Source organism: Mytilus californianus, unplaced genomic scaffold (assembly GCF_021869535.1).
Source record: "Mytilus californianus isolate M0D057914Y unplaced genomic scaffold, xbMytCali1.0.p SCAF_9, whole genome shotgun sequence".
Classification (NCBI taxonomy): Eukaryota; Metazoa; Mollusca; class Bivalvia; order Mytilida; family Mytilidae; genus Mytilus; species Mytilus californianus.
The window spans coordinates 67,009,328-67,021,955 of NW_026262745.1; the positions used below are offsets into that span (position 1 = coordinate 67,009,328).

The window sequence follows — 12,628 nt, forward strand, 5'->3', positions numbered from 1 at the left end:
TGTCAACGTCGAAGGTTCGTAATTTTGATTGTTTAGAAATCTTCTTTTATTGTAATGTTTTTAAAATTGTAAATCTACTTATGGATTCTTACCTAAAAAAATCGTCGATACAATATACATCGCCTTCAAACAGCGTAAATGGTTTACCGTCCAGACATTTATTGCATGTACAACATCTGAAGCAGTTAGAATGATAAGACATGCTTATACCTAGCGTTAACTGAAAAAAAGTTCAGAATTAATCACTACATCTTCCTGAAGGTAATAGGTCTATATCTGAAATTCATCAACTGCCAATAAAACATTTTAAAGCGTCGTATAGTTATGTAGAATGACAGAGAAAGTGTTAAACATTGTATATGCATACCTATTTGTTATTGAGAAGTATAAATTATTTAGATTGATAAATGTAATAAAAAATACGGTAGGTAGGTCAACTAATTGTAAAGAATTTGATTTTGAAGGAATAATGACAGGAATCAAACGACAATTATATTATTTGCATGAACATGTTGTAGAATATCAAGTGTCTATCAAATGTTGAGCCCGACTAGATCGGTAGCCGACAAAATTTGACATTGTAACTGGCGGCTGGTCTTTTTATCCATTTCAATGTGCAGCATACCGAAACAATCTATACTCGTGCCTCCTTGTACCGCCATTTTTGCTAAAGAATTTCATTAAATTTAATAATTCTAGATGACAAACAAAATATTAAAACCGAACCAGATATGCATTCGGTGGCCATACACTTGTACCTATAACTGAGAATAAAAGCTAATTCAGTGTGATATCATTTGAAGGTTACGTTTGAAGAAATAGTGTAAAACTGGTAAATTATTAATTAAAGGATTTTGTTACCATAAATTACTTAAAACCTTTATTAATTTGTCCATAGATATTGAAATTTTGGTTTTGAATAGCACATCCATATTTTATTTATGGATAGCTCCGATATTTAGAAATGATCTGGGTAAACTTATCGATCCTTAAAATAAACTTCTTCTAAAAGGTTACCTATTCAACAGTATTTGAATATTAATTATATTGGGATTAGTATGGATTTTGTTATCAATAAATAAAAATCAAACTGAGTATTATGTTTATATGTATATGCACATGCATGTCTCTACAATCTGTCTATACTTGTATCTCGGCAATACACAAGGTCGTGTTGTTCTCTGACTGTTTATGACATCTTTAAACTAAATCCATTGGAAGTTGCATGTCTACTGATTGATATCTAAGTTTTAGATGCAAGATTTTTATTTTAGTTGTTTTTTACTTTAAACTAGCTGTCAGTGTCCGCGAGTTAATCTTTTAGAATGAGTTTATTAAAAGGATCCACAAGTTTATCCGGATCGTTTCTAAATTTCCGGGCTCGGTAAACAACATCTCCGTAAAAATGAGGATGTGCTATCCCGTTTGAAATAGGGTTTCTACATGAACAACAAATCGTCAAATTTTTTTTGTATCTATGGGAGAATTTAGTAAAGGTTTAAGTAATTTGTGGTAACGGAATTCTTGACTTAATAATTTACTGGTTATACATAGATTACGTTCGTTAAAATCTAAAACGTCACAACAGACACAGCCATAGCAAACACATTGTGATATATACATGATATAAACACCGTAAGAAGGTGCCAAAGGAACATCACCATCCAAAAAAAGAAAATTAACAATAGAGAACAAAAAATCGTCCTTTTTTGTAAATGAAAGCCCGTAAACAATTGTTACCACACAAGCTTGGTTTCACCAAGAAAGGAACACGGAACTTACAAATAATGATTTCTTGACAAGTTACAACCTCAATGCAAAGTTTGGTGGCCTTAAAACCTGTATATCCCCAATTTTGTTATCTATCTGTTTTGACACAAGGTATACAAGAGATTGATGATCATAATTGAACGTATTAATTTCAATCAAAACCATGGGCTGTAAGAAATTGTATCTTTATTCAGACTTTCCGATAACGTTTATTTTCTACTAACATTTGCATTATCCAAATAAATTAAAGCATTTTGAATACTTCGGTATTTCAGTAGCATCATACATACAGGCTAATTTTATATACTACATCGAATGGATAACATCAACGGTACTAACTTGTATTGCATAAAATGTAAAACATTACATGTTTAACCCACGTCAAATTCTGTATGTGCCTTTCCCAAGTCATGAGTCTGTTATTTAGTTGGTGTCGTTTGTTGATGTACACAATGTATATCATATTTGTTTTTCGTTCGTTTTTTTTTCTTCATATAAATCAAGCCTTTAGTTTTCTCGTTGGACTTGTTTTATAGTAAGTGTTGTCATTTCAAAGCCAATTTATAGCTGACTATGTCAGTATGAGTTTCACTCATAGCTGAAAGCCGTAATGTGACTAATAGTTGTTAAACTCTATTTGTTATCAGATTGAAAGTTGTCTCATTGGCAATCGTTTTACATAAGGGTAAATAAGATTTTTTTATCAACTGCAAGTTACTACTGATTTGAAGCATGATTAAAAGAAAAAAGACATATGGTAAAATTCAATTATTAATTATACTATGTATGCTACGTAAACGTGAAATCAAGTGTTCGATGATTTGCATGTATCTGAATAATCTATTTTATGAAAATCAAAGTAAGTAGTGAACTAAAACATCTAGTGGTTTGTGTGAGTTCGAAATAAAGATTTTGTTACTCTAGAAAAGTAACATTTCTCTAGACGCAAGGGCAATACAAGTGTAATATATAAATTTTATCTTAAAAACTTACCCTGTTTTCCCGTATTATTCCATTACAAATGTAGCATTTAACGGGCTTTTGAATTCCAAAAAACTGAAACAAAGACCACCTCATTTTAGTTATGTAGTGTAATCATAACTAATAGCTATTCAAAAATTAAATACAAACTTGATAAACCACAAAAAAAATTTTTTTGGGACAATCTTAAAATTAAATTTATTGATGGAAAACATTCTTATTTAAATTGTTCAACATACAAGTTAGTATGCTTGAATGCTCTCATAAAATTTGTACTAGAATTGTAAATTCATCTTATGTAAAACATTTTTACAAATGTTCATAATCTTATACTAGAACTATTATAAAAAATCAATACGACTAATATAGGGAACCACAAAAAGTGACATGTGCAGGGAGTATTTAAAGTGAAGTATGTATCTGGATACCAACACTGTTAACAATACTCTCTCTAGAATCTCAATATATATAACAATGTTGTTAAGCTAAACATTCGAAAAAAAAAAGGCAGTCGATCAATTGATTTATTGGTGCTTAAAGCTACCTTCAACACTATTAACTGTTTTGTGGCGGTCAGGTTAAGGAAGTCGGAGTGCCCGGAGAGAATCACCGACTTTAAGCAGGAAAACAAACTAACAAACCTGGACAATTAAGAGAGGAATCAAGGCAGGGGTTCCGCTGACCATAGCTCACTTGCAAGGTATGTATATATCAACGGACAATAAAGACTGCGCAACATGAACTTCGCCAAAAACTGGGGATGATCTTAGGTACTCCGGAAGGATAAGCAAATTCTGCTCCACATGTTGTATTTAAACAATGCAAAAAATAAAACAGATGTTTAATTTGAAGAGATTTCATTCACAATTGAAACATTTGGAAAGGAGTCTCTACCAAAAGATGTTTAATTTCCTGAGGTTTAATCAACCTTTTAATCTGGAATAAGGGGTCCCTGAAAAAAAAAAATAGAGGTTGCTATTAAAATTATTAATCCCTCTATGAGAAACTTGGATCGGGTTTTCTAAACCAGGTTTCCTGTTTGTCCAGAGGGGCTTATGTCAACAAATAGAACAATGCTTTTTGAAATATGTTTTAACAGAATGTATATACCAATTATTTTTCAATAGAAAAGAAAAGATATGAAGTATGACATGACACAAAATCATAACATGCACAGCAAAAAAAAATTCTTCCATTAATCTTTCATCTATACAAACATCATTATTAACCATAAACCAAACTTATCAACTTAAAATCAACTCAAAAAGAATGATACTACAATAATTGTGATTTTGATTTTCAACTTGACCCTTTAACCAAATTGTGGTCCCCAAAATCAAAAGGCTGCTTTAATTTCCCTTTATATTACATCTGTACATGTTTATTCTAGCGAATCCAGAACAAAATCAAGTTAACATCATGATTACAGTTTTAGACACACAAATGAAAGGACAGACGGACGACATGACCTGTAGACAAAGAGATGACAAAATGCTTCAAAAATATTTTCATTGTGCTTATACCATGAATAAACAAAGTAACTATATGTATTTGGTACAGTAAATAGAGGAAAAAGCGTAAACAAATATACCAGGTCTGCAGTTATATTGACTATAAAACTTACTTAAACAAACATGTATTTCACATCTTAAACGCTATAACTATTTAATTCCAATGCTAAATACCTGTTCTTGCTTATTTGTATTACTTAAAAAGTGTACATTTTTCTTAACATCCTACCTTTTGATTTTCTACATGGTAAAATCTTCCAATCTCATTATGATGATCTGTGAAATTTTGAACTGAAATAGAGAAATTAAACTCAAAACTAAGGAAAAGTCACAATACTTTATCATTTGTAAAATGAATACTAAAAAATGTAACATTTTTTTTGCTCATCCGCCCAGAGTACTTAAAATCACTACCATTTTTGTGGAGATTCGTTTGGATTAGAAATGTCTCACTCCTTTATAATCCATTTGTATTTATATCGATTTGCCTTGTTCATGTTATTCGTTTATTTGAGGTGCTTTGGGTTCGTGTGTTCCTAATTTTTTTTTATAAAAAGGTGTTAAAAGAATCCTAATCAAAACCAGTATTGAGGTTTTTTTTATAAAGGTACCCCTGACGTCACTGATTTTTGAAATTAAGTGGTGTATCAATGCACATGTAAAACCCTGATATATTTGATATATTTGTAAAAACAGACGGAAAAAGAAACAAAGGGACATTCAAACTTAAAAGTAGAAAACAAAAACTGACAAAGCTATGACAAAAAAAAGGAAAGGACAAACAGACAAAAACAACAAATTTCAGAACGAAACATAGAAATCAAAAAGAATGAGAAACACAAAGCCCACCAAAAACTGGAGGTCATCTCAGGTGATCCGAAAAGGTAACTAGATCCTGCTAACAAACCAGTTAAAATATGCAGCAGCTGTTTTTTCTTGCAAAGTTCAGCAATTTGAAATTGAAGGTGCATTGTTTTTGAAATAGAGAAAAACAATATAAGTTCAGAGATTTTAAAGATATTCAAAATATTTAAAAAAAAGAATAAATGTTTTCAAATAATTTAGTTAGTTCCGTTCTATACCATTGTTTAGCTAAACTATAAATTACTAGGAAACCGAGATTCCAACAACACCGTCAAAGTTTATATAGATAGATTTGAATATTATTCTATATTTATTTTGGTCACATAACAAGATGTATAGCTCTTTTCGTGTTTTGATACGTATACAGTCTTGGCTTATAAATATTCGGCTTTGAGCGTTCATGATAAAGGTAAACTAAGAATAACACACATGGCATGTATGATTGGTAAAGTGTTTTCCCCCATTTTTATAGCAAATTACATGTGTTGATACGGCTGCTGTTGGAAAATTAATCCCCGAGGAACCATAGGTTCATAAGTTGGTGTTTCGGCTTAAAACAGTTCTTGCTATTCAAAATTTAGTTATATAATTATGTACAATGTTTCATAAACATTTTAGTATACATATATATATATATACAAGTCTAAATTGAAAACAACGTTCAAACCTATGATTGCGTTGGATAAAAACCGCAATTTTTATACGTGTGCATGCAAAACAAATTTTGTTGTTAGAGGGGTCTAAAACAGCACAAACAACATTTTCAAAAAGACCAAAAAAGTGAAAAAGTATATTTTAACAAAACGCATTTGACTAACAGGGCGAACAACAAATGTTCTTAAACCCTGCTGACTGCCATTGGCGATTGCCAAATAAACGGATCACCGATGTAATAAATGGATCTTAATTATAAATTTAATACTAAACGGAAAACAATAAACTTGCGGAAAAGATGGTATACCGCACACAAAAGGTGCAAAGGTTTTTGTACACCATATCCGGATTTCAACAATTAATGTCTCTTCAGTGATGTTAGGAATCGAAACGGTATTTGGAAAGCCATACAATTTACCTCAATTTAGGATAGACTCTTGAATTTTTGAGGAGTCAAAATAGGATGAACGGATCATATAAACCCGAAGGCAAATATAATACAAGCCCAAACGAAAAAATATAAACAAGTCTAAAGTATATATATAATGTATATAAAACGTCTAGAGATTAGTCAACGATCTTTCTTGCGAGGGCTCTGAACTCTGACCCAACCCCTCAATTCAACAACGAGGTCACCACAAACTTTATAATCATGTGTGAACAGTGTCATATTGATGAAGACACATTAACATGAAAAATCAAAACCGGGGCTTTTCTATCTTTTGCCAAAAACACACAAAGTCAATAATCCAGGGAGACCAATTGTTTCTGCCAATGACCACCCTACAGAGAAAATATCAGAATTTATTGACTTTCATTTAAGACCACATGTAGACAATCTACCATCATATACAAGATACAACACATTATCTTAAGAAAATAGGATCTTTGAACCCTCCCTCACCTGAAACAATCCTTGTATCGCTTGATGTTACCTCTCTCTATACTTACATCCCCAATGACGATGGTATTGCCTGTAAGGAAGTCTGGAACTTTCGCAACTCCTTTCACCAACCAATTAAATGTTTAGTTCCGCTTCTAACTTTGGGTGTGATTGCAATAACTGCACATTCAATGGTGAACATTTTCTCCAGGTTAATGGAACAGCAACGGGAACAAAGATGGCCACGTCGTATGCCAATATTTTTCTGTTTGTCTTTATCTTCTTTAACAATGGCGTGGTCAGTTTATGTTTGATCTATGAATTTGAATGTCCCTGTGGTATCTTTCGCCCCTCTTTCATGGGAAAATTAGAACAGCAAATTCTTTATCAACCTCTCTCTTAGTTCCGATTCATCGACGATATTGACATGTAGTGGGATGATACTGACAAGAACTCAATGTGTTCATTCAGTGAAAGATGGAATCATATTTACAGATCTGTATTGCAATCCCAAAGACAAACATCAATATCTTTTTCCTATGAGTTGTCATTCTAAACATTTTTTTTAACATACAAATAAATATTCTTTATTCTTCAGATTGCTTGTTACAATAGATATAAGAAGATGTGGTATGAGTGCCAATGAGACAACTCTCCATCCAAGTCAAAATTTATAAAAGTAAACCATTATAGGTCACAGTACGGTCTTCAACACGGAGCCTTGGCTCACACCGAACAGTAAGCTATAAAGGGCCTAAAAAAACTACTAGTGTAAAACCATTCAAACGGGAAAACCAACGGTCTAATCTATATAAAAAACGAGAAACGAAAAACACTTATGAACCACATTAACACATTAACAAACGACAACTACTGAACATCAGATTCCTGACTTAGGACAGGTGCAAACAAATGCAGCGGGTTTAAACGTTTTAATGGTGCCAAACCTTCACCCTTTTTCTGAAACAATAGTGTAACATCACAACATAGAAAGACACACTATAAAATATCAACTGAAATAGCTTAATTCAATCAAAGGAATAATGAACACCATTGAACATACACTGAACAAATAAATTTGATCTATGACACAATGTAAACAAGTTTACTTCACTGACCAAGCTCCAATAAAGTATCCCTGTGAAATACTTTCTGAGTATCTAGGAAAATATTCAGAATATAATAAAATATATTTTTTTTTCTATTATATCAGTCTTTTTAAATTAATGCAAAAAACATTTTGAGATACTGTTTTGTTCTCATGCATGACCCTTCGTATTTCTTTTATAAACATATTGTACACATCTAAGAATTTCAATTTTTGCTCGGAGACATAATATGACTAGTAAATACAAAACATAAAACTGTCATAAATTGTTAAAACCATAATACCCCTGATCTGATATTTTGTATCCAAATACTATATGTTTTGTTCATACATTGTAATGAAAAGATAATGTACCTTCTCACAAAAAACTTTAAAAAAAAATGAACATTAAAAAAAAAAAATGCAAGTAATCTTCTTCTTCTGTTTTACTAAAATTGCATTTATCATTCTCAGATATTTTCCATCTTAATAGTAACTGTAGGAATAATATACTGAAATAGTTTCCATCTGAAAAAAATTCAACTTGTTTTCTATTAACATTTTAAATATAAAATCGTATACAAATGGCATATGTGGTGTTTATTCGAAGTTTAAATATCTTGTCCAAATATTAAAACTGATTGGCTTTGTATATTTTTGATCTACTAAAGTATTATAGAGTACGTTTTGATATTTTTTGCTTCAATTTGTTTATTTCGTCATCTTTATTTATTCTTACATATATTGGTTTTACTCTTAACGGAGTTTTCTTTTCTTTTTTCAATTTGCAGCCATTCTTTTGGAATGCAAGAGTTTAACACCTTAAACTCTGCAATCCAGTTTGATTTATAAATTAACTTTTCTAGAATAAATCTTTCGGATATTTTTCCCTCACTTTCCAATATGTCGTTAATATACACCAATCCACATTAATCCAGTTCGGGAAGATCAAGCGATTTTTAATATATTTTTTTCTCCAAATAATCTGTTTTCCGATACCCGAAAAGTGGTCAGAACATTTTGCTAAATCTCCTCTTGTTTTCAACCAACTTAAAATAACTTGTAAATAAAAATGAGGTGTGTTGCCAAGTTCATTTAGTGATTTTATGTTAAAGACAAGAAAGTTTTTACCAAGAGTGTTACAATATATAGTAGGAATAATCTTCCAGTTCGGCAGATCGGTTGTTGCTAATTTTGAGACCCATGAAGCTTTCAGTGCTGTAAAAATAACTGTTAAAATTAATCATTCTTAATCCCCCTTTTTGGTATTCGCCGATAAGTATGTTTCTTTTTCCTTTCACATGTTTTCCCTCCAAAATACATTTGAAACAGCAGCTTTCAATTTCTTTTAGGTAAATATCTGGAACATTGAACGAAGTAGCCAAACATGTAAATTTTGGTAATATTAAAGATTTTATGATCAATATTTTCCCAACCATTGTTAATTTTCTTTTTTCCCACGTTTTACTTAATGATTTCATATCATCTATTTTAGGTTCCCAATTTAACTTTACACATTGGTGTTTGTCGTGACCAAAATTAATGCATAAAGCTTTAACGGGTTTGTCTGTCCAGCGTTTGTCTTCAATTTCATCTATGCTATTTTTAACCGCTCCAATCCAAATTCCTTCTGATGTATTACGGTTTAACTTCAGACCTAAGAAAGAACCAAATGTTTCAATTATATTCATAGCTTTCTTCCGTCATTATAAACTAATAAATGACCTCAATTTCTGCATATTTGTTAATACCGACACCCCCCCCCCCCCCCCCCCTCCACACACACACACACACACACACACACACATTTGCCGTAGTTCCGTTATTGCAGTAAACAATTTAATCAGTATCCTTTTCAAGACTAGCCTTTGATTCTTCATTGAGATGTGTTTCTTGTAAAAGGGCAATGGAACACATATTGCGTTTAACCTAATCTATAACTCTTAATCCTTTTTCTTTATTTTGCATACCATTAACATTAAGTGTACATAAATTAATACTTATAAAGCATTAAATTTTGCTAAATAAATCTACTGCTATTGATTTAGTTGGAATATATAGCAGTTCACTAAAAACTAGGTGTAATACAAATAATGTGTATATTAGACTTTCTAAACAAATGAATTAAGTATTTTCGCAATTGAAAAGTGCACTTGTATATGTGGCAGACTATAGTTAAGTTTAAATGTAGAAAGGATTTAAAAACTAATTTAGAATTCATACGTAAATGGATTTTTGGAATACTTTTACGATTTTCTGAAGGAGAATACATTTCTAAAAAGGTAAGTCATTTTGGATATCTGTTCAATATTGTTTTTACTTGTTTGTTTATAAATTTCTTTGTTATCACTTACAACAAGCGATTTGTTTTTGTAATCAACTAACGGTAAGTTCCTAAAAGCATCTCCTTTATAATGTACATGCATATTTGAATCACATTCACTCCTAATAACATTATAAAAATACGTGTACACTGTAAGTAATGACTGCCTCATATACATACGTTTACAGGTTTTAAAAATGACAATATGTAATCTACCTTTTTTGTTTGTTTACAGGTAGTGTCACAATTTTATACGCTATAACATTTTTCTAAAAATAGCCCTGGGAAAAACCAGTATCGCAAATAAGCACAACATTGCTTAAAATTAATATATAACGTCATCGACAATGTACATGTAATCATCTGTATACAATAGAATTTGATTAAGTACTCATCCACTATCTTATAGCAACTGTGTATAGTCTCAACGTCACATGTTGATCTTTGTGTTATAAAACCATAATTGTTGTTCATTGTTTTCACTTTAGATATAAACATTTCAAATGTAATTAATACATGGCAAATAAAAGAAAGATAGGTATGCATACCCATGTCCATAATAATATTGGTGCAGAACTAACAGCTAAATAAATTTGATTAAAATTTATAAAGCGACAAAACAGTGTATACTATCAACTATGGTTTTCGGTCAATGAATAACTGTTAGTATCCGATAGATTTTCACTGTGGTGTGAAGTTGCTTAATATAGCATAGGGAAAACCAAGTTTTATAAAAACAGCTGATTAATTTTTTTTCTAAACAATGATAGTTCGTAAACAAATGTTTATACAAAATCTGATTGTTCATGATTTTGAAAATTTATATAGCTTTTGACCTGCTTAATCGTATATATAATACACCATATCTTTGTTTCTAATATCATCAATTGACATTTGATAACGACAAACCTTTGTATAGTAATACATATGTACATAGTACATATTAAGAGCGTTTTCAACACCATATTAACCTTTATCTACCATATCTTTTTTGAAAACATTCCAATATTTTTAAATATTTCATTATTTCTTAGATTAAACTCTATATTTCAGCTTGATTTTTTTTTCATTTATATGCTGTTTTTTTTTTTTTGTTTTTTTTTTTAGATAATATAAAAATATATTTGAAAATATTTAGTACAATTTGTCTTCAAATGTCTTTTTTTTTGTTGATAAGTTATCTAAATACAATATTTGAAGTATGATACAGATACAACAGTAATTTTGACAAGATAGTGATAAAATATTCTATGTTTTTGATTTCTTAGGTCCAATGTTTTCAGTAGGAGGTTGAGTATGACTTCTTGCTGTTGTTCTTCTTGGATTTTTTTGTGTTTTATCAATTGATTGTTGTGATTTGCCATTACCTGTGTTGCTGAATTCGGTATTTGCACATTCTTTGCTGAACCTGTTCTTGTATCACTAGATTTTCTGGATATGTTGCTATGATGTGATGGTTTCAGTATTGGTGTATTAGATGTTTTGTCAGATTTTTCAGAAATGTGTTCTTTTGTCTGAGCTTCAATGGACTGTAGATTTACATCTGCACTTTCATTTTCATTGACATTAACCTCTGAGTTCTTTTCATTCATATGTTTACTTTGGAAGTCAGTAGGGCAATTCATCATTTGGTGCCCACTTTTGTTGCATGTTTTACAAACCCAGTCATTTGGGCATTCATATATCAAGTGTTTATGGCAAGTTTTTACATTGTTTTCACAATTAATGTTTCTGTTGAACTCTGGTTGTCCAGCATGGAAAACCCTAGTCATGTATTTACCTATCTGCATAATTCTTGGTATGGTCTTGTCTAGTACCTTTCTGATTATCACTCTGTCAAAAGTCTTTGCCATTGACTCTCAAACATTCTCGGGAAAGGCTTTGAATCTCACACCCTTGTAGAGTTAGAGCTCTGGTGATTTGTCCATCGTCAGCGAAAGAGGGACATTTTTCACCTTAATACGAATGGTATTCTCTTGCAGCCTTCCAGGAGTTCGAGGATTTTGCAAGTACATGGGCACCTGCCCGCCAGGCAGGTAAAGCCCTGTCCCTAACAAAGACAGTATGTCCTCCTCGTTGTCCATATAAAGGCGCCACATTTCTCTTATCCGTTGAATACATTTTGTACATTCCGCAAGGTCTTTGGTACCTATAGCATTGTATATCTCTACATTTGTGATCCAAGAGATCTTTGGGGTTTCACCGAACAACGTACATCTTCGTCCTTAAGAAAAAAAGGTTTAACGAAGTTTCCGGGATCATTTACATTGCTTTGAGGTGTCTCAGTTTGATGGTGTTGAGTTTTACCAGTTACTACTTCAGAAAAAGATATCTTTTTACTTTGTTTTGATTTTGTTCACTTACTACATCTCTGTCAGATTCACTTTCTTCATTTTGTAGAACACTCAGGAGGCGTTTCATTCGATCAGCCGTCATACGCGTACATCTTACCATGTTACCTTTTTTTACTAATTATTAATTTTTTGAACGGAGTGCTATCTTAACAAGCCGTAGCAACAAAGGACATCACATCCTAAACATTGCATCAAGAGCAT

At 31.4% G+C, this 12,628-nt stretch overlaps 1 protein-coding gene and 1 long non-coding RNA gene across 2 annotated transcripts in view; one reads left to right on the forward strand and one right to left on the reverse strand.

The window, feature by feature from the left end:
• The window catches only part of LOC127714687 (uncharacterized), a 231,122-nt gene that overhangs the window by 215,743 nt on the left and 2,751 nt on the right, over window positions 1-12,628 (reverse strand). The window contains exon 2 of the mRNA XM_052220754.1: window positions 4,492-4,553. Within this exon, the coding sequence (XP_052076714.1) occupies window positions 4,492-4,553 (62 nt within the window). The remainder of the gene's footprint in view (window positions 1-4,491; window positions 4,554-12,628) is intronic.
• LOC127714703 (uncharacterized) overlaps window positions 1-12,628 on the forward strand; it is a 129,205-nt gene that overhangs the window by 34,297 nt on the left and 82,280 nt on the right. The gene's annotated exons all lie outside the window — the stretch shown is intronic.